This window comes from Tursiops truncatus, chromosome X (genome assembly GCF_011762595.2).
Source record: "Tursiops truncatus isolate mTurTru1 chromosome X, mTurTru1.mat.Y, whole genome shotgun sequence".
NCBI lineage: Eukaryota > Metazoa > Chordata > Mammalia > Artiodactyla > Delphinidae > Tursiops > Tursiops truncatus.
Genome location: NC_047055.1, coordinates 64,415,340 through 64,436,267, shown reverse-complemented (window position 1 = coordinate 64,436,267; position 20,928 = coordinate 64,415,340). Strand labels below are relative to the sequence as shown.

The following is a 20,928-nucleotide window of genomic DNA, read 5'->3' as shown; positions in this document are numbered from 1 at the left end:
GACAGCCCTAAAACCAGTTTGTTATACTCCCTCTAGCCTGCAACTTAAGATCCTTAAACTTTTCATCTATGTGATGTTAGATTTTATAATGAATTAACATCTATGCATTCAGAATCTTTACTCAATCCTATGGGATACTTAAGTGATGAATGTGCTCTTACATATTCTGAGACAGCCTTTCAAAGTCAAGATGGTGGTACTCTTGCAGTGTCTCCCTAGATACCATCTCATGTGTAACTTCTATATCCCCAAATGTAATCAACATATTGACAAGTCTTTACTGAACACTACTCTGCACCCAGTGTGGCAGCATCCAGACTTGAAGAAGAATGCAGATTAACAGATGTAAAATGTGAAATAACTATAGAAAAATTCAAATCTGAATAGAATTAAATATTAAATAATATGATATAGTGGGAAAATTACAATGAACAGGGCAAGATCCGGATTCAAGACCTGGCTCATTTTGGAGTTCTCTGTGTGTCTTTGGGCAAAGTCTTTCACATTCAGGGCTTCAGATTACTCATTTTTAGCACAGAAGTCATAGACTAGGTGATCCCTATGTTCTATTCTGGAACTATGATTCTCTGACTCAAGTTTAGCTGAAGAAGTGCTAAATAAAATGTAACAAAGGAAAAGTTAACAGTGAAAAACTTAATGCATGGCAGTGCCATATTGTTAGGTAGCTGCACAAGTATTTCATAACTCCTGTATAACCTCAGGCCAAGAAGTATTCCAGCCACAGAGGTCAGTTTGTTTTTGCCCCAATCCCTTTATTCTCCCTTTCCTATAACTTTTGACCAAAGCACTGCCTTTCCCGTTGACCTTATGGAAGGACAGGTCACAGGCCTATGTAACTGCTAAATAATAATGATAATAGTTGCTATAAATTAAGTGCTTACTGTAGGCTAGGTACTCACAACAACCTTACTGCTATTTCCATTTGAAAATGAGGAAACTAAGGCACATGGAGGTCAAGAAACTTGCCCACAATTAGTATGTGACAGAGACAGTATCCAAAGTTAGACAGTTTAATACCAAATTCTGTGCTCTTCATCAAGATGCTAGATTACCAATGGAATGTTACTTACCCATTCAGTTCCTTAGTAGACTACATTTGGCCACTTATGTGGCGTGAGAGACACAGGGTAGTGGTGCTGGAGAAAGAAGAAAACATTTTATTTCACTCTGGTGTGCACGAACTACTAATCATTATGCTTTTCTGCAGTCATGTAACAGGAAGTAAATAAAAAACTTAAAGTTACCTTAGTGCTATTGGATTCTGTGTGGAACACTGGTATTTTTCTGTAAAGTTAGTCACTGCTTTCCCTCCCTGAGTCTTATTTTCCTATATCACCATACTTGAGTGTAAATGGGAACAGAAAAATAATACAATTTATTGTAGGTAGCATAAGCCTTTGTGTTACTATCATCAAGGAACAGTAAGCTTTAGAGCAGAGCTGGATTTACACAGGTACAAAATAGGTTATTAGCCATAGCTATGGTTTGAGAGGTACAGAAAATTCCCTGGCCCCAAGTATCTTTTAAATGAAACTCTACTGTTTGAAATTCCACCATTCAATTCTTTAAATGAAGCTATTTTTTCTTTAACTTTTTTCCCCTTAAGTGGAATACTGTTCTTGCAAGGAATACTGTTTTAAGCTATAATGAGTCACTAATATCTCAATGTTAATTGTTTCATTACATTATTGATCCTATTTCTAGAAAGGGACTGTAGCAAGAGTGTTGTGAAAGACTTTCAGAGAAAACTTCATTAAGAATGTACAACTTAAATATAACTTTGATGGATGAGTATTATTTTGGAGGGTGGATATAGTACAATGAGATTGTAAGCTTCATGAAGGCCGAGACTATGCCTGTCTTTATAGCACCTTATCATCAGTACCTAAAATAATGTCTAATACATTGAAACCATGTAAAATATTATATTAATTCAATAATATTTATTATATTTAGAGAGAAAGTTGTATTCTAAGGCCCAGATAAGGATTGTTTTATACTTGAAATTATGTGAAGTGAGCTAACCAATAGAAGGGCACCAAGTCCTGTGTGTACTTCAAATAATGACTGTTATAGGTGGAGGAGAATAAGAAAGGTTAAATTAGTGTAATAAAAAATTCCTATGGATGCCCATCTCTCTTTCCCACTGAACCACAACTCAACTTCTCCATACTTTTCCCTACCATCAGTGCACCCTCCTTTGGGGGATGTCCACATAAAACTTTCTTTTCTCATCAGGAAGGCAGCCACATCAAGTAGAAAGATTATTAATGTGAAAGGCTGATTTCTACCTACATTTCAAAGTCTAACTATGGGTTTTTTTATCCTCAGGGAAGTTACTTTACCACTTTGTGCCTGTGCCTCACCAAATGAGATCATGAATGTGAAGATTCAAATTATTTAAAATTTTTTCTGTGGGTAGAATCCCCCATTACTGAGGCCATTGAGTTGGGCCATGCAGAAGCAGGTAACTTTTTGTTGTAACCTTTCTGAAAAGGGAGTGCTCTGCAACCATCTCTGCTGGCTCAGTCCTCAGTAAGAAACATGAAATTCAGACAAAGCCAAAGGAGCACAATAGTAGTGAGATTATTCTGTATCCAAGCCTTTTGTTATCTAAAACCAGCAGCTGTCTCTAATAAGCACTGACAGGCAGAGGTGGAAAACATTCATGGTCCTGTAGTTGAAGAAAAGAGGATGTGGTCTCCAGTCTCAAAGGATTACCATTTATCTAAAAGCCATTTGCAGAGCTAGTATTTCAGGGAGAGCTAAAAGCTTTAAAAGAAATAAGTGGAGCTTGCTACTCATAAAGCAATTTTAAGAGTAGAATCCCTAGAGAATATAGTCTAACTATAGGACTATGAAGGGAAACTGGGGAAATCCTGAACAGGCCAGTGACCCAGCCATGGATGCTTGCAGTAGAATTTCCAGAGTAAGATTCTCTGACCACTATTGGCATAGTCTTTGTTTCAGTGAAGATAAAGGAAGATGTTTGTGAAAGGATTTGTACTCATAGACCACACCCTAGATACAATAGCAAATAAAGTTCTAATAGGAGATAATAATGCATAAGTTAAAAGTTTTACCATTTCTTAATGGTCAAATGGGCATAGTGACAGTATCTCTCTTTCTTATAGGATTGTCATGAGGATTAAATAATATAATATATGTAAAGTGCCTGGAACATAGTAAATGTGATTGTTATTAAATACTGATGCCATGTAGTATAATTTGCTACATACTTCAGAAATCCCAAGAAAGTTGAAGTCAACAAGGACTCTAGAGAAGGAAGGGGTAGCTTCCTGGAGTGTTTGGAACTTGGATTGTGCTTTGAAATGTATTTATATTTTACCTTTCTTTGTGGCTCAGAAGACACACACAAAGAACATTACAATAACACTTACTGTGATATTACTATGTACCATATACATGCATTGCATATATTATCTTATCTCTTTGGATGCACACAAGTATTAGATACATTGTAGAGTGGACAAAACTATGTATCAGATAAATTAGGAAATGCAACTCACAAGCAGAGAAACTTGGATTCAAACTCAGGTTTGTCTGACTCCAAACCTAGTTTGGAACACTGTACTGACTGTTGAGGAAAAAAATATCCAGAAAACTGAATTTAAAACATATTAGGATCAGGTGAAAAAAGAATTTTAAATTTTTAAAAAGAATTTTAACTTGGGATAAACTTTATAAGTCTCTCCAATTTCTGAAGGAAAAGCAACATCAGAAATGTATTGTCCCTTTAAAATGAAAATCAGTCATGACAAAGTGCTTACCAACTAGATATGGAAAGTTAATGAAAAGTCTTAAGACAAATGCATTTTTGCTTTGATTGAATTTACTGTTTTCATGTTTCTGACACTGAAAGTAGGAAGTCTAAGATCACATAGTTTACTTTTCTGTAATACATGTTTTGTCTTTTAATAGTTTTGGATTTTTGGAAAAACTGTTCATATAATCCATAAAACAGTAGTTATTCTGAAAATTAATAATGGTTTTTTATATTGAAACAGTTGGACTTGAATGCTTCGGGAATAAGTTTATTAGGCCTTTCTCAAAGATCCATTGTGGTGGGAAAAAAAAGCTTTTTCAAACTGAGCTTTTCATTATAGCATTAAGAGAACTGCAGACTAGTTTTTTAAACAGGAATCCTGATTGTTTTCTAAAAAATAAACACAATGCAATATTTTCCTCATTGTTTTTGTTTTGTTTTATTATCACTTCTCTTCTATGTGGTCAAGACAGGAGAAATAATAGAATGTAGATAAATAGAAAGTTAGGTCTTGAACTTGTCTGTTAGTTTCCTCATCCAAAGTAGAAAAAATATATGATTAATCGGCTTACTCTGTTTGGGCTGCTATAACAAAATCCCACAGACTGGGTGGCTTAAACATTTATTTCTCACTGTTCTGGAGGCCAAGACTTCCATGATCAAGACGTCATCAGTTTTCGTGTCTGGTGAGAGCCCACTTCCTGGCTCATAGTTGGCCATCTTCTCACTGGTGGAAAGGGCAAGGGAGTTCTCTGGGATCTCTTTTATAAGGGCACTAATCCCCTAATAACCTAATCACCTCCTAAAAGGCCCCACCTCAAAGTACCAGCACATTGAGGATTAGACTTCAACCTATGAATTTGGAGGTTACATAAACATTTAAATATTGTCTATAGCATTAATTAAATGGTTCACAATATTTGTGAGGAGACAACATACTTGTTTTTTGGACAAAACACAATCTTTGCTCATATAAATAGTGTCTTAGGGCAGTGGATTTCAATGTGTGGTCCATGGATCACATGGGAACTTATTAGAAATGTAAATTCTTGGGCCCTACCCCAGATCTACTGAATCAGAAACTTTGTGGGTGGTACAGCCTTTCAGATGATTCTGAGATATGGCCAAGTTTGAGAACAACTGTGTTAAGGTGGGAATAATAAAATTCTGTCTGGGTTGATTTGTGACTAGGTAGAGGTAGTTGCTTTGAGTTAGGTCTTAAAGAATTAGTCAGAATTCTGTATACCATACTTCCTCAAGCTAAAAAGAATTTGATATATTTTAAAAACTAACAGATTTGATATTGTGATGTTATGGGAAGAGCATTATCTTTGGAATTTCATATAGGATGACTTTGTGGAGAATGATTTGGCATTACACATTTAAAGCCTAGCAATTCCACTTTTAAGAATTTATTCAAAGGAAATAGTTGCTGAAATATACAAAGATGAGGGTACAAGAATGTTTATCAGGCATTGTTTCTAATAGTAAAAAAATGGGAATCTACCTCAGTGTCCACTAAATAAATTATGACACATAAATCTGAAAGAATTCTAAGTATCCATTAAAATGGCTATTTAGATGTCTATTTATTGACAAGATATTACATTCATAATTATGATTGAATGCAAACTCAAACTATGATTATAAAAGGATATATGTATATGAGTCAAATTTGGTAAAAATATCTATACATGTATCCATTTATAGATCAATAGGCACAGAAAAAATGTAAATGTTTATACACCAAAATGTTTGCAATGGAAATATTGGTGATAGATATGTATGTATTTTGGTTTGTTTTTGCCTATATCTATTTTCTAATGTGAAACTCTATTTTTTGTATGAAGAAATAATAAACATTTCAAAACAAACTAAGACTTTTAAGCAGACTTTTTACAGTCTTATCATTCAGGACTTGAAAATACTCATTCTGCTTTTAAAAAACACTACATTTGTCCTGGAATATTTGGAAAGAACCAATTTGTCTTGTTTTAGCAGTTCACTGTCAAGGTTAGTGTTCTAAAATCTGGCATTGGTTTACTTCTGAAAGTATGTATTATTATTAATCACAAAAATATGGTTTTCCTCTTAAAAGTTCCTGTAAAAGTAAAAATTGTTCTGTAGAGGGAGGTAAGAGATCCTGGTTCAGCTTTTGTTGCTAATTTTCTTTTTGTATTTGGAAAATTTAATCTCCCTGTCTGGGGCTTTGTTTTCTCATCTATAAAATGTGACAGGATCAGAAGATCCTAATGATCTTAAACAGCTCTAATATTCTAGGAATCTGCAATGACTTTAGAAGCCAAATTATATTCAGAGAGCTCTATGAGGAAGTATGATGACTAAAAAAAATAAAATAAAATAAATTCAAACTCTTTAAAATGCCCTTTAAAATATTCTTCTTCTGGTGTTACACAGGATGTTATTGATACTTCTATCCTTTATTATGATTTTTCCATTAATGACATTTTTAAATAAATTATGTGTTAAAAATATCAAGATGTTTGAATGTTGGTATACTTATGACACCTGGTGGTCAAGTCAAACATCATAGCTAAATTCAGATTCCCCAGACACTCATTACCATCCTCTCACTAGGACTTTTTTCCCCTGATTCATCCATTCATCATGCATTCAGTCATTCACTCAAAAAACACTTAGTGGATCTCTAATATGTACAAGATAATTACTAGACACTTTACTATGGAAGAAAGGAAGAAGTAAGAGAATGTATTTTTGATATGCATGTAGAAGATTGCAACCTATTCAGGGGAACAAAATGAACTGCATGGAAAGGCCAATAATAGAAGCATGCTAGTGTGTTAAGTGCACTAAAGAAAATTATCAGAACTAGGGATACTCTGAGGTTGTATTAGTGATTCATGGTAGCAAGAGGCCAGGAAAAGCTTTCTTGGAGAAAGTGAGCCTTGCCTTTCTTGGGACCTCATTGTTGCAGAGGATTACTGTGAAAGGAGAGTGTATATAAAGTATAGCACCTTGCCCAAAGTAGGCCTTCAGCAATTGGTAACTATTATTATAACAAAACCAAAGGTGAAAAAAAAAAAAAAACCAAAGGTGATCAGGGAAGATTTCATGTATATTAACTGTTCCCTAAGTTTTATTTCAAGAAAAGTTCTGGTTCCAATTTATATGTTTTTTTTTTATTTAGACAGTATAAAGAACAAAAGGTCAATTATTTTAGTTGGTTCAGTGGATAAACAAACAAACCACAGAAAAGATAGTGTTGACCCTATCTACAGTTTGTTAGACTAACTGGACAATTAAGCAAAACAGTCAACTCGTGGAAAAAAATGCATTTAAAGTAATTGTTTACTGGAATGAACTGCTTGATTGCAATGATCTCTCAGAAAACAGTCTGAGAAACACATGTAGTCAGCACAAAGGCATCAAATAGGTTGTTTTGGCACTGTAAGAGCTGTGTGTGGGTGGAATGATTTTTATATCTTGTGATTTAATTTTTATTGGAGTATAGTTGCTTTACAATGTTGTATTAGCTTCTACTGTACAGCAAACTGAATTGGCTATATGTATACATATATCCTCTCTGTTTTGGATTTCCTTCCCATTCAGGTCACCAAGAGCATTAAGTAGAGTTCCTTGTGCTATACAGTAGGTTCTCATTAGTTATGAATTTTATACATAGTATCAAGAGTGTATATGTGTCAATCACAAACTCCCAATTCCTCCCACCCACCTCCCTTTGCCCTGGGTATCCATACATTTGTTCTCCACATCTGTGTCTTTATTTCTGCTTTGCAAATGAAATCATTTATACCATTTTTCAAGATTCCACATGTATGTGTTAACATACGATATTTGTTTTTCTCTTTTTGAATTACTTCACCCTGTATGACAGTCTCTAGGTCCAACCGCGTCTCTACAAATAACGCAATTTCATTCCCTTTTATAGCTGAGTAATATTCCATTGTGTATATATACCATAACTTCTTTATCCATTCCTACCGCTGATGAACATTTAAGTTGCTTCCATGTCTTCACTATTGTAAATAGTGCTGCAATGAACATTGTGGTGCATGTGTCTTTTTTTTTTTAATTATTACATGTCTTTTTGAATAACGGTTCTCCCTGGGTATATGCCCAGTAGTGGGAGTGCTAGGTCAAGTGGTAGTTCTATTTTTAGTTTTTTAAGGAACCTCCATACTGTTCTCAGTAGTGGCTATATCCCACCAACAGTGCAAGAGGGTTCCCTTTTCTCCACACCCTCTCCAGCATTTATTGTTTGTAGATTTTTTGATGATGGCTATTCTGACTGCTGTGAGGTGATACCTCATTGTAGTTTTGATTTGCATCTCTCTAATAATTAGTGATGTTGAGCATCTTTTCATGTGCTTTTTGGCCATCTGTATGTGTGCTTTGGAGAAATGTCTGTTTAGGTCTTCCACCCATTGTTTGACTGGTTTGTCTGTTTCTTATGATATTGAGTTTCATGAGCTGTTTATATATTTTGGAAAGTAATCATTTGTCCCTTGTTTCACTTGCTAATATTTTCTCCCATTCTGAGGGCTGTATTTTCATCTTGTTTATGGTTTCTTTGCTGTGCAAAGGCAATTAAGTTTCATTAGGTCCCATTTGTTTATTTTTATTACTCTAGGAACTGGGTCAAAAAAGATTTTGCTGTGATTTATGTCAGTGTTCTGCATATGATTTCCTCAAAGAGTTTTATAGTGTCTGGCCTTACATTTAGGTCTTTAATCCATTTTGAGTTTCCTTTTGTGAATACTGTTAGGGAGTACTTTAATTTCATTATTTTACAGAGAGCTGTCCAATTTTCCTAGCACCACTTATTGAAGAGGATGTCTTTTCTCCATTGTATGTTGTTGCCTCCTTTGTCATATTAGGTGACAATAGGTGTGTGTGTTTATCTCTGGGCTTTCCATCCTGTTCCATTGATCTATATTTTTATTTTTGTGCCAGTACCTTACTGTCTTGATTATTGTAGCTTTGCAGTATAGTCTGAACTCAGGGAGCCTGATTCCTCCAGCTCCATTTTTCTTTCTCATGATTGCTTTGTCTATTCAGGGTCTTTTGCGTTTCCATAAAAATGGTGAAATTTTTCATTGTAGTTCTGTGAAAAATGACATTGGTAATTTGATAGGGATTGCATTGAATCTGTAGATTGCTTTGGGTAGTATAGTCATTTTCACAATGTTGATTCTTCCAATCCAAGGACATGGTATATCTCTCCAACTGTTTTTATCATCTTTAATTTCTTTCATCAGTGTCATAGTTTTCTGCATACAGGTCTTTTGTCTCCTTAGGTACATTTATTCCTAGGTATTTTATTCTTTTTGTTGCAGTGGTAAATTGGAGTGTTTCCTTAATTTCTCTTTCAGGTTTTTCATCATTAGTGTATAGGAATGCAAGAGATATCTGTGCCTTAATTTTGTATCCTGTGACTTTACTAAATTCATTGATCAGCTCTAGTAGTTTTCTGATGGCATCTTTAGGATTTCTTATGTATAGTATCATGTGATCTGCAAACAGTTTTACTTCTTCTTTTCCAATCTGGATTCCTTTCATTTCTTTTTCTTCTCTGATTGCTATTACGAAGACTTCCAAAGCTATATTGAACAACAGTGGCGAGAGTGGACACCCTTGTCTTGTTCCTGACCCTAGAGGAAATGCTTTCAGTTTTTCACCATCGAGAATAATGTTTGCTGTGGGTTTGTCATATATGGCCTTTATTATGTTGAGGTAGGTTCCATCTATGCCCATTTTCTGTATCTATTGAGATAATCATATGGTTTTTATTCCGCCATTTGTTAAAATGGTGTATCTCATTGATTGATTTCAGTATGTTGAAGAATCCTTGCATCCCTGGGATAAATCACACCCGATCATGGGGTATGATCCTTTTATTGTGTTGTTGGATCTGGTTTGGTAGTATTTTGTTGAGGATTTTGCATGTATGTTCATCAGTGATGTTGTCTGGTAATTTTATTTTTTTGTGATATCTTTGTCTGGTTTTGGTATCAGGGTGATGGTGGACTTGTAAAATGAGTCTGGACATATTCCTCATTCTGCAATTTTTTTGAAGCTTATGAGAAGGATAGGTGTTAGCTCTTCTCTAACTGTTTGATAGAATTCTCCTGTGAAGCCATCTGGTCCTGGACTTCTGATTACTGGAAGATTTTTCATCACAGTTTCATTTTCAGTGCTTGTGACTGGTCTCTTCATATTTTCTATTTCTGGTTCATTCTAGGAAGGTTGTACTTTTCCAAGAATTTGTCTGTTTCTTCCAGGCTACCTATTTTTTTTTCTTGGCATATATTTGCTTGTAGTAGTCTCTTTTGGTCCTTTGTATTTCTGCAGTGTCAGTTGTAACTTCTCCTTTTTCATTTCTAATTTTACTGATTTGAGTCCTTCCCTTCTTTCCTTGATGAATCTGGCTAAATGTTTATCGAGTTTGTTTATCTTTTCAAAGGACAAAGTTTTAGTTTTATTGATCTTTGCTACTGTTTTCTCTGTTCTTATTTCATTTATTTCTGCTCTGATCTTTAAGATTTCTTTCCTTCTACTAAACTTTTTTTGGTTGTTGTTTTTTTTTCTCTAGTTGCTTTAGGTATAAAGTTAGGTTGTTTATTTGAGATTTTCTTGTTTCTTGAGGTAGGAATGTATTGCTATAAACTTCTCTCTTAGAACTGCTTTTGCTGCATCCCAGATGTTTTGTGTTGTCGTGCCTCCATTGTCATCTGTTTCTAGGTATTTTTTAAATATCCTCTTTGATTTCTTCAGTGATATCTTCGTTATTAATAATATATTGTTTAGCCTGCATGTGTTTGTATTTTTTACAGATCTTTTCCTGTAATTGATATCTAATCTCACAGCATTGTGGTCGGAAAAGATACTTGATATAATTTCAATTTTCTTAAATCTACCAGGGCTTGATTTGTGACCCAAGATATGATCTATCCTGGAGAATGTTCCATGAGCACTTGAGAAAAATGTGTATTCTGTTGTTTTTGGTTGGAGTGTCCTATAAATATCAATTAAGTCCATCTTGTTTAAGGTATCATTTAAAGCTTGTGTTTTCTTATTTATTTTCATTTTGGATGATCTGTCCATGGGTGAAAGTGGGGTGTTAAAGTTCCCTACTATGAATGTGTTACTGTCGATTTCCCCTTTTATGGCTGTTAGCATTTGCCTTATGTATTGAGGTGCTCCTATGTTGGGTGCATAAATGTTTACAATTGTTATATCTTCTTCTTGGATCAATCCCTTGATCATTATGTAGTGTCCTTCTTTGTCTCTTCTAATAGTCCTTATTTTAAAGTCTATTTTGTCTGATATGAGAATTGCTACTCCAGCTTTCTTTTGGTTTCCATTTGCATGAATATCTTTTTCCATCCCCTTACTTTCTGTCTGTATGTGTCTCTAGGTCTGAAGTGGGTCTCTTGTAGACAGCATATGTAACAGTCTTGTTTTTGTATCCATTCAGGCAATCTGTGTCTTTTGGTGGGAGCATTTAGTCCATTTACATTTAAGGTAATTATCGATATGTATGTTCCTATTCCCATTTTCTAAATTGTTTTGGGTTCGTTATTATAGGTCTGTTCCTTCTCTTGTGTTTCTTGTCTAGAGAAGTTCCTTTAGCATTTGTTGTAAAGCTGGTTTGGTGGTGCTGAACTCTCTCAGCTTTTGCTTGTCTGTAAAGGTTTTAATTTCTCCATCAAATCTGAATGAGATCCTTGCTGGGTAGAGTAGTCTTGGTTGCAGGTTTTTCTCCTTCATCACTTTAAGTATATCATGCCACTCCCTTGTTGCTTGTAGGGTTTCTGCTGAGGATCAGCTGTTAACCTTATAGGGATTCCCTTGTGTGTTATTTGTTGTTTTTCCCTTGCTGCTTTTAATATGCTTTCTTTGTATTTAATTTTTGACAGTTTGATTAATATGTGTCTTGGCATATTTCTCCTTGGATTTATCCTGTATGGGACTCTCTGTGCTTCCTGGACTTGATTAACTATTTCCTTTCCCATATTAGGGAAGTTTTCAACTATAATCTCTTCAAATATTTTCTCAGTCCCTTTCTTTTTCTCTTCTTCTTCTGAAACTCCTATAATTCGAATGCTGGTGTGTTTAATGTTGTCCCAGAGGTCTCTGAGACTGTCCTCAGTTCTTTACATTCTTTTCTCTTTATTCTGCTCTGCAGTAGTTATTTCCACTATTTTATCTTCCAGGTCACTTATCCGTTCTTCTGCCTCAGTTATTCTGCTATTGATCCCATCTAGAGGACTTTTAATTTCATTTATTGTGTTGTTCATCATTGCTTGTTTCATCTTTATTTCTTCTAGGTCCTTGTTAACTGTTTCTTGCATTTTGTCCATTCTATTTCCAAGATTTCGGATCATCCTTACTATCATTATTCTGAATTCTTTTTCAGGTAGACTGCCTATTTCCTCTTCATTTGTTAGGTCTGGTGCATTTTTATCTTGCTCCTTTATCTGCTGAGTGTTTTTCTGTCTTCTCTTTTTGCTTATCTTACTGTGTTTGGGGTCTCCTTTTTTCAGGCTGCAGGTTTGTAGTTCCCACTGTTTTTGATGTCTGTCTCCAGTGGCTAAGGTTGGTTCAGTGGGTTGTGTAGGTTTCTTGGTGGAGGGGACTAGCGCCTGTGTTGTGGTGGATGAGGCTGGATCTTGTCTCTCTAGTGGGCAGGTTCACGTCTGGTGGTGTGTTTTGGGGTGTCTGTGGTCTTATTATGATTTTGGGCAGCCTCTCTGCTAATGGGTGGGGGTGTGTTCCTGTTTTGCTAGTTGTTTGGCATAGGTTTTCCAGCACTGTGGCTTGCTGGTCGTTGAGTGAAGCTGGGTGCTGGTGTTAAGATGGAGGTCTCTGGGAGATTTTCGCCATTTGATATTATGTGGAGCTGGGCGGTCTCTTGTTGACCAGTGTCCTGAAGTTGGCTCTCCTACCTCAGAGGCAGAGCCCTGACTCTTGGCTGGAGCACCAAGAGCCTTTCATCTCCACAGCTCAGAATAAAAGGGAGAAAAAGTAGAGAGAATTAGTAGAAGTATGAAGAAAGAAAGATAGAAAGGAGGGAAGGATGGAAGGAAGGAGGGAAGAAAGAAAGAAAGAAGCAAAGAAGGAAAGAAGGAAAGAAAGGAGGGAGGGAGGGAGGGAGGAAGGAAGGAGGGAAAGAAGGAAAAATACAGAAAGAAAGAAGATACAGTAAAATAAAATAAAGTATAATAAAGTTATTGAATTAAAAAATACTTATTTAAAAAAGAAAAAAAAAGGGACGGATAGAACCTTAGGACAAATGTTGGAAGCAAAGCTATATAGATAAAATCTTACACAGAAGCATACACATACACCCTCACAAAAAGAGGTAAAGGGGAAAAAATCATAAATCTTGCTCTCAGAGACCACCTACTCAATTTGGGATGATTCGTTGTCTAAAGGAGGGAAGGAAGGAAGGAAAGAAAGAAAGAAAGAGAGAACGAAGGTAAAGTATAATAAAGTTATTAAAATTAATTATTAAGAAAAAATTTTTAAAAAAAAAACCGTGGACGGATAGAACCCTAGGACAAATGATTGAAGCAAAACTATACAGGCAAGATCTCACACAGAAGCATACACATACACATTCACAAAAAGAGGAAAAGGGGAAAAAAATCATAGATCTTGCTCTCGAAGCCCACCTCCTCAATTTGGGATGACTCGTTGTCTATTCATGTATTCCACAGATGCAGGGTACATCAAGTTGATTGTGGAGCTTTAATCTGCTGGTTCTGAGTCTGCTGGGAGAGATTTCCCTTTCTCTTCTTTGTTCTCACAGCTCACAGGGGCTCAGCTTTGGATTTGGCCCTGCCTCTGCGTGTAGGTCGCTGGAGGGCGTCTGTTTTTTGCTCAGACAGGACGGGGTTAAATGAGCCGCTGATTCGGGGGTTCTGGCGCACTCAGGCCGGGGGGAGGGAGGGGCACTGCGTGCGGGGCGGGCCTGCGGCGGCAGAGACCGGCGTGACGTTGCACCAGCCTGAGGCCCGCCCTGAGTTCTCCCGGGGAAGTTGTCCCTGGATCCCGGGAACCTGGCAGTGGTGGGCTGCACAGGTTCCGCGGAAGAGGGGTGTGGATAGTGACCTGTGCTCGCACACAGGCCCCTTGGTGGTGGCAGCAGCAGCCTTAGCATCTCCCTCCCCTCCCTGGGGTCCGTGCTTTTAGCCGCGGCTCGCGCCCGTCTCTGGATCTCCTTTAAACAGCGCTCTTAATCTCCTTTCCTCCAGCACCAGGAAACAAAGAGGGAAGAAAAAGTCTCTTGCCTCTTTGGCAGGTGCAGACTTTTCCCCGGACTCCCTCCCAGGTAGCCGTGGTTCACTAACCCCTTTAGGCTATGTTCAAGCCACCAACCCCAGTCCTCTCCCTGCGCTCCGACTGAAACCGAAACCCGAGCCTCAGCTCGCAGCCCCGCCCGGCCCGGCGGGTGAGCAGACAAGCCTCTCGGGCTGGTGAGTCCCGGTCGGCACCGATCCTCTGTGCGGGAATCTCCCCGCTTTGCCCTCCGCACCCCTGTTGCTGTGCACTCTTCCGCAGCTCCGAAGCTCCCCGCACCGCCTCCCGCAGTCTCTGCCCACGAAGGGGCTTCCTAGTATGTGGAAACTTTTCCTCCTTCACAGCTCCCTCCCACTGGTGCAGGTGCCGTCCCTATTCTTTTGTCTCTGTTTTTTCTTTTGCCCTACCCAGGTACGTGGGGGAGTTTCTTGCCTTTTGGGAGGTCTGAGGTCTTCTGCCAGCCTTCAGTAGGTGTTCTGTAGGAGTTGTTCCACGTGTAGATGTATTTCTGGTGTATCTGTGGGGAGGAAGGTGATCTCCGCGTCTTACTCTTCCGCCATCTTCAAGGTCCCCTCCCTTGCTGATTTTAATATGTTTTCTTTGTATTTAGTTTTTGATCATTTGATTAATATGTGTCTTGTCATGTTTCTCCTTGGATTTATCCTGTATGGGACTCTCTGTGCTTCCTGGACTTGAATAACTATTTCCTTTCCCATATTAGGGAAGTTTTCAACTATATTCTCCTCACATATTTTCTCAGTCCCTTTCTTTTTCTCTTCTTCTTCTGATGCCCCTATAATTCGAATGTTGATGTGTTTACTGTTGTTCCAGAAGTCTCTGAGACTGTCCTCCATTCTTTTCATTCTTTTTTCTTTATTCTTCTCTACAGTAGTTATTTCCACTATTTTATGTTCCAGGTCACTTATCCGTTATTCTGCCTCAGTTATTTTGCTACTGATTCCTTCTAGAGAATTTTAAATTTCATTTATTGTGTTGTTTTTCATCATTTGTTTACTCTTTTGTTCCTCTAGGTCCTGGTTAAACCTTTCTTGTATTTTCTCCGTTCTATTTTCAAGATTTTGCATCACCTTTACTATCGTTACTCTGAATTCTTTTTCAGGTAGACTTCCTATTTCCTCTTCATTTGTTTGGTATGGTGGGTATTTACCTTGCTCCTTCATCTGCTGTGTGTTTATCTGTCTTCTCATTTTGCTTAACTTCCTGTGTTTGGTGTCTCTACTTCACCGGCTGCAGGTTCCTAGTTCCCATTGTTTCTTGTGTTTGCCTTCAGTGGCTAAGGTTGGTTTAGCGGATTGTGTAGGTTTCCTGGTGGAGGGAACTTGTGCCTGTGCTCTGGTGGATTAGGCTGGGTCTTGAATTTTTGGTGGGCAGAACAGCATCCGGGGGTGTGTTTTGGTGTGTCTGTGAACTTTTTATGATTTTAGGCAGCCTGTCTGCTACTGGGTGGGCTTGTGTTCCTGTGTTGCTAGTTGTTTGGTATGGGCTGTTCAGTACTGTAGCTTGCTGGTTGTTGAGTAGAGTTAAGTCTTAACTCGGAGATGGAAATCTGTCAGAGAGCTTTTGCCCTTTGATATTACATGGGGCTGGGAAGTCTCTGGTGGTCCAATGTCCTGAACTCAAATCTCCCACCCCAGAGGCTCAGGCCTGACACCCGGTCAGAGCACCCAGACCCTGTCAGCCACACAGCTCTGAGCAAAATGGAGTAAAAAGAAAGAAAGAAAGAAAAATAAATAAAATAAAATAGTTATTGAAATAAAAATATTATTAAAAATGAAATAATTAAGAAGTAGTAAAAATAAAAAAAGAAGAAAGAAAGCAAGAGGGAAACCAAACCAATAAACGAATCCACCAGTGATAACAAGCACTACAAACTGTACTAAAAAGGAAAACAAAAAACACTGACAGAACCGTAGGACAAATGGAAAAAGCAAAGATGTATGAACAAACTCACACAAAGAAGCATACACATACACACTCACAAAAAAAGAAAAAGGGGGCTTCCCTGGTGGCGCAGTGGTTGGGAGTCCGCCTGCCGATGCAGGGGGCGCGGGTTCGTGCCCCGGTCCAGGAGGGTCCCGCGTGCCGCGGAGCGGCTGGGCCCGTGAGCCGTGGCCGCTGGGCCTGCACGTCCGGAGCCTGTGCTCCACACGGGAGAGGCCGCGGCGGTGAGAGGCCCGCGTACCACAAAAAAAAAAAAAAAAAAAAAAAAAAAGAAAAAAAGAAAAAGGAAAAAATATATATATATAAAGAGAGAGCAACCAAATCAATAAACAAATCCACCAATGATAATAAGCTCTAAATACTAAACTAAGATAAACATAAAACAAGAAAGAAATTAAATTGTGCAAGCAAACCCCAATTCTATAGTTGCTCTCAAAGTCCACCACCTCAATTTTGTAATGATTCATTGTCTATTCAGGTTTTCCTCAGATTCAGGGTACATCAAGTTGATTGTGGAGGTTTACTCTGCTCCTCCTCAGGCTGAAAGCTGAAATTTCCCTTTTTCTTCTTTGTTTGCACATCTTCTGGGGTTCAGCTTTGGATTTGGCCCTGCCTCTGCATGTCAGTCACCTGAGGGTGTCTGTTCTCTACCCAGACAGGATGGGGTTCAAGTAGCAGCTGATGAGGGGACTCTGGCTCACTCAGGCCTTTGGGAGGGATGGGTACAGTAGTTATAATTGGAATGTGGGGTGAGCATGTGGAAGCAGAGACCAGCATGACTTTGCAGCAGACTAAGGCATGCCATGTGTTCTCCCGGGAAAGTTGTCCCTGGATCATGGGACCCTGGCTATGGCAGGCTGCACAGGCTCCTGGGGGGGAGGTGTGTGTGTGTGGATAGTGACCTGTGCTTGCACACAGGCTTCTTGGTGGCTGCAGCAGCAACCTTAGTGTTTCATCCCCGTCTCTGGTGTCCGTGCTGATAACCGTGGGTTGTGCCTGTCTCTGGAGCTCATTTAGGTCGTGCTTTGAACCCTGTCTCCACACGCAGCCCAAAATATGTTCTCTTGCCTCTTAGGCAGTTCCAGAGTTTTTCCCGGACTTCCTCCTGGCTAGCTGTGGTGCACTAGCCTCCTTCAGGCTGTGTTCATGCAGCCAACCTCAGTCTTCTCCCTAGGACATGACCTCCGAAGCCCGAGCATCAGCTCCCATCTACCCACCACCCTGTCAGGTGAGCAGACAAGCCTCTCAGGCTCGTGAGTGCTGGTCAACACTGATTCTTTGTGCAGGAATCTCTCCGCTTTGCCCTCTGCACCCCTGTTGCTGCCCTCTCCTCCATGGCTCCAAAGCTTCCCCCCAGCCCATCCCCCATATCTGCCAGTGAAGGGGCTTCCTAGTGTGTGGAAACTTTTTTTCCTTCACAGCTCCCTCCCAGAGGTGCAGTTCCTGTCCCTATTCTTTTGGTCTCCATTTTCTCCTTTTTTCTTTTGCCCTACGCATGTACATGGGGAGTTTCTTGCCTTTTGGGAAGTCTGAGGTCTTCTGCCAACATTCAGTAGGTGTTCTGTAAGAGTTGTTCCACATGTAGATGTATTTCTGATGTATCTGTGGGGAGGAAGATGATCTTCACATCTTACTTCTCTGCCATCTGAAGGTCCTTTCTCTGCAGATGTATTCGTGAGGAGTGACAAATTCTGTGTCCTCATCTTCTGCCATCTTGACTCCTCCCCCTCTGATTTTTACATTTTAATTGGTTGTGTTTAGGGTTGAGTAGGCACTGTTTTAGACTCTATATTGCTTTCAATAGTTATCTTAAGTCTGTCGTATTTTCCTTTTAATTCTATAATTGTGAAGCAGTCTAAATGTTTTTGCAAGTGATGACAATTATAAGAGAGTATTAAAATCCCATTTATGCTTTTGTTCTGCAATCAAATGCATAAGTTATATTTCCTAATATATCAAACATTTGGGTTCTTTAACTCTCCTTTCCATGGGTAAAATAAGCTGTGTTGTAGTGACTTTTGGCTAAAAGCAAAATGTCCTGATCCAAAAGAAAGCCAAGGAAAAGAATGATGCCATACTAGGAATGAACGTATAACCTGTATAAGGGAAGATATGAGAGATGACAGAATTCCTATCTTTAGATATTTGAAGAGTGTCATGTGTAACAGGGAGTAGACTTTATTTTATTTGGCTCTAGTAGGCTGAACTAGGCTGAAATATCAGAGATGTAGATTTTTGTCTCCCTAGAAGAGAGGACTTCTAACAATTATGATTGTTAAAAATATAACCATCCACATTAATAACTTTTTCACTGAACTTGCCCTGAGAGCTAGAGCTGAAGTAGAGGCAGCCCCTTTTGCTGCATCTACCACCAGATACCCTCTAGTCTGTCACATATTCTGGTAGTTGCTTTCAATGGTTGCAAGGATAGTCTCAATAAATGTGAATGTCTGAAGCTACTGTAATTCTGTTAATAAATACAGATCTTTAAAGTTACTGAAGCTTCTGAAAGTTCCATGCTATATAAGCAGAACTAATTGTGCCCTCAGCCAAATTCTGAAGGAGACAAAGTTTATCTGAGTTGTAATATCTTTTCCAAGCCCCTATCTTTCAAGGCCTAGTGACCTGCCAGCCCTTCCCCAGACCTTTATCCCATGTTTCATTCCTAAATGTTCATCGACTAACCTCAGCAGTCATCTAATCCCTGATAAGGTTGTCTTTCAAAATAGATTGAGTTTTATCTCTCTCAGCATTGAGGATAGGAAAAGCTGGATCTCAAACTTTGAAAATACAGATAGAGATAATTGTAAAACTGAATGTAAAACAAGAATTTTGAAATGTATGTTTGGCGGCTATTTGCCAGGAAGACTTACTTTTTGGTTATCTCTGCAAGTTTGATTACTTCCTCTGACTACTAAGGGAACAACCTGACTGAAGTTATTGCCAAAACACTGATCTTTTTGGTTCTGAAAATATCTTCAACAGTACTGTTATCCAGTTGTAGATTGGCAAGATATTTTCACCTTACATAGAAAAGACCTTTTGAGTTTATGAAAGTTCACACTTGAATACCTCTTTGGTAGAATACAAATACATTTGTATACCCAAACATGGACTGATATGCCCTTGACCCTATTTTTCTCTATTTTCTGCAGAAATTATCATTCTGATACTTTCCCTAAGGAAGGAACACAAATTCTCAAGATGGGAAATAACAGTGCAAACAGTATAAGAGCAAAGTGCACTGATCTTCAAATGTCATTTCAGTACTCTCTCTATGCAACCACCTATATCCTCATATTCATCCCTGGTCTACTGGCCAACAGTGCAGCCTTGTGGGTTCTGTGCCGCTTCATCAGCAAGAAAAATAAATCCATCATTTTCATGATCAACCTCTCTGTGGCTGACCTTGCTCATGTGCTGTCCTTACCCCTCCGGATTTACTATTACATCAGCCACCACTGGCCTTTCCAGAGGGCCCTTTGCCTGCTGTGCTTCTACCTAAAGTATCTCAACATGTATGCCAGCATTTGTTTCCTGACATGCATCAACCTTCAGAGGTGCTTCTTTCTCCTCAAGCCTTTCAGGGCCAGAGACTGGAAGCGTAGGTATGATGTGGGCATCAGTGCTGCCATCTGGGTTATCATGGGGACTGCCTGTTAGCCACTTCCAATTCTGAGAAATGTTGGATTAGCCTACAATACTGAATCCTGCTTTTCCAATTTAGGGCTTCAACATATTAGCATGGTGTCTACTATTGGCATGGTAACTGTAGCTGAACTTGGAGGGTTTGTCTTACCTGTTGTAATTATTACTTATTGCACATGGAGAACAAGAAAAATTTTACAGGAATTCCAAGTTCCCCCTCAGAATACCAAAGAGAGAAAAAAGGCTTTGTGGATGGTCCTGTTGTGTGCAGTGGTATTCATTGTTTGTTTCACACCCTACCACTTCAACTTCCCTTTCTTTATGATGGTGAAGCAACGAATCTTTTCAAACTGCTCCTTTATTAAGAGCACTCTATTTTTCCACATAATTTCCCTGTGTCTTGCAAATTTAAATTGCTGTTTTGATCCAGTTGTATATTATTTTGTGACCTCAAAATTTCGTGATGGATTTTCAGAACATGGTAGTTTGGTTCTTCAGTCATGTGTGAAATGCAAGGATGGTGCTTTGGATATTCAACATAGGAAGGAGGATCTTCAAACTCTCTCTTGAATTTATGGATGATTGCAAAACAATATAATCAAATAATTACCGAAAATAATCTATATGCTCTATCAGTTTATCTATGTCACCTTGAAGATCTTTCTTAAAAATAATGGTACCCTTAAGTGCCTTAATGAAACATGGCTCCCTTCCCTTAATCCTCAATATGATTTTTCTGGAAAAAAATATTAAGGCCTATATTTTCTGTCCAAATGGCAATATTGTTCTATGGAGCATATGAGAAAATAACTTTATTTACACAAAAGGATGAACAACAGAATGAATTACACCCCTGTTCCTCAGCAATAGGTCCAAAATTTTCACCTTCCCCTGCTATAAACAAAATGCAAATTGAAAATACATGAACATAGATGAATTGTCTACACATTTAAAAATGTACAGGAGAACAGTACTATCCTTGCTTTATCAAGAAGTTATACACAGGTGGAGTGGCCAAGATGGCAGAGTAGGAAGACCCTGATCTCAACTCCTTCCACAGGCACACCAAAATTACAAATACTTACAGAGCAACTATTGATGAGAACAACCTGAACACTAGCAGAAAAGATATTTTACAACTAAAGATGTAAAGAAGGAACCACAACAAGATGGGTAGGAGAAATGGAGGCACAGTATAGTCA

General features: G+C 38.4%; 1 protein-coding gene across 1 annotated transcript; it reads left to right on the top strand.

Moving 5' to 3' along the window:
* The first annotated feature begins 19,282 nt into the window (after positions 1-19,282).
* On the top strand, positions 19,283-20,296 carry LOC101331055 (putative P2Y purinoceptor 10). Its single transcript, XM_019932114.1, is given in 1 exon segment — positions 19,283-20,296. A coding segment is annotated over 1 exon segment (1,014 nt).
* The last annotated feature ends 632 nt before the right edge of the window (positions 20,297-20,928 follow it).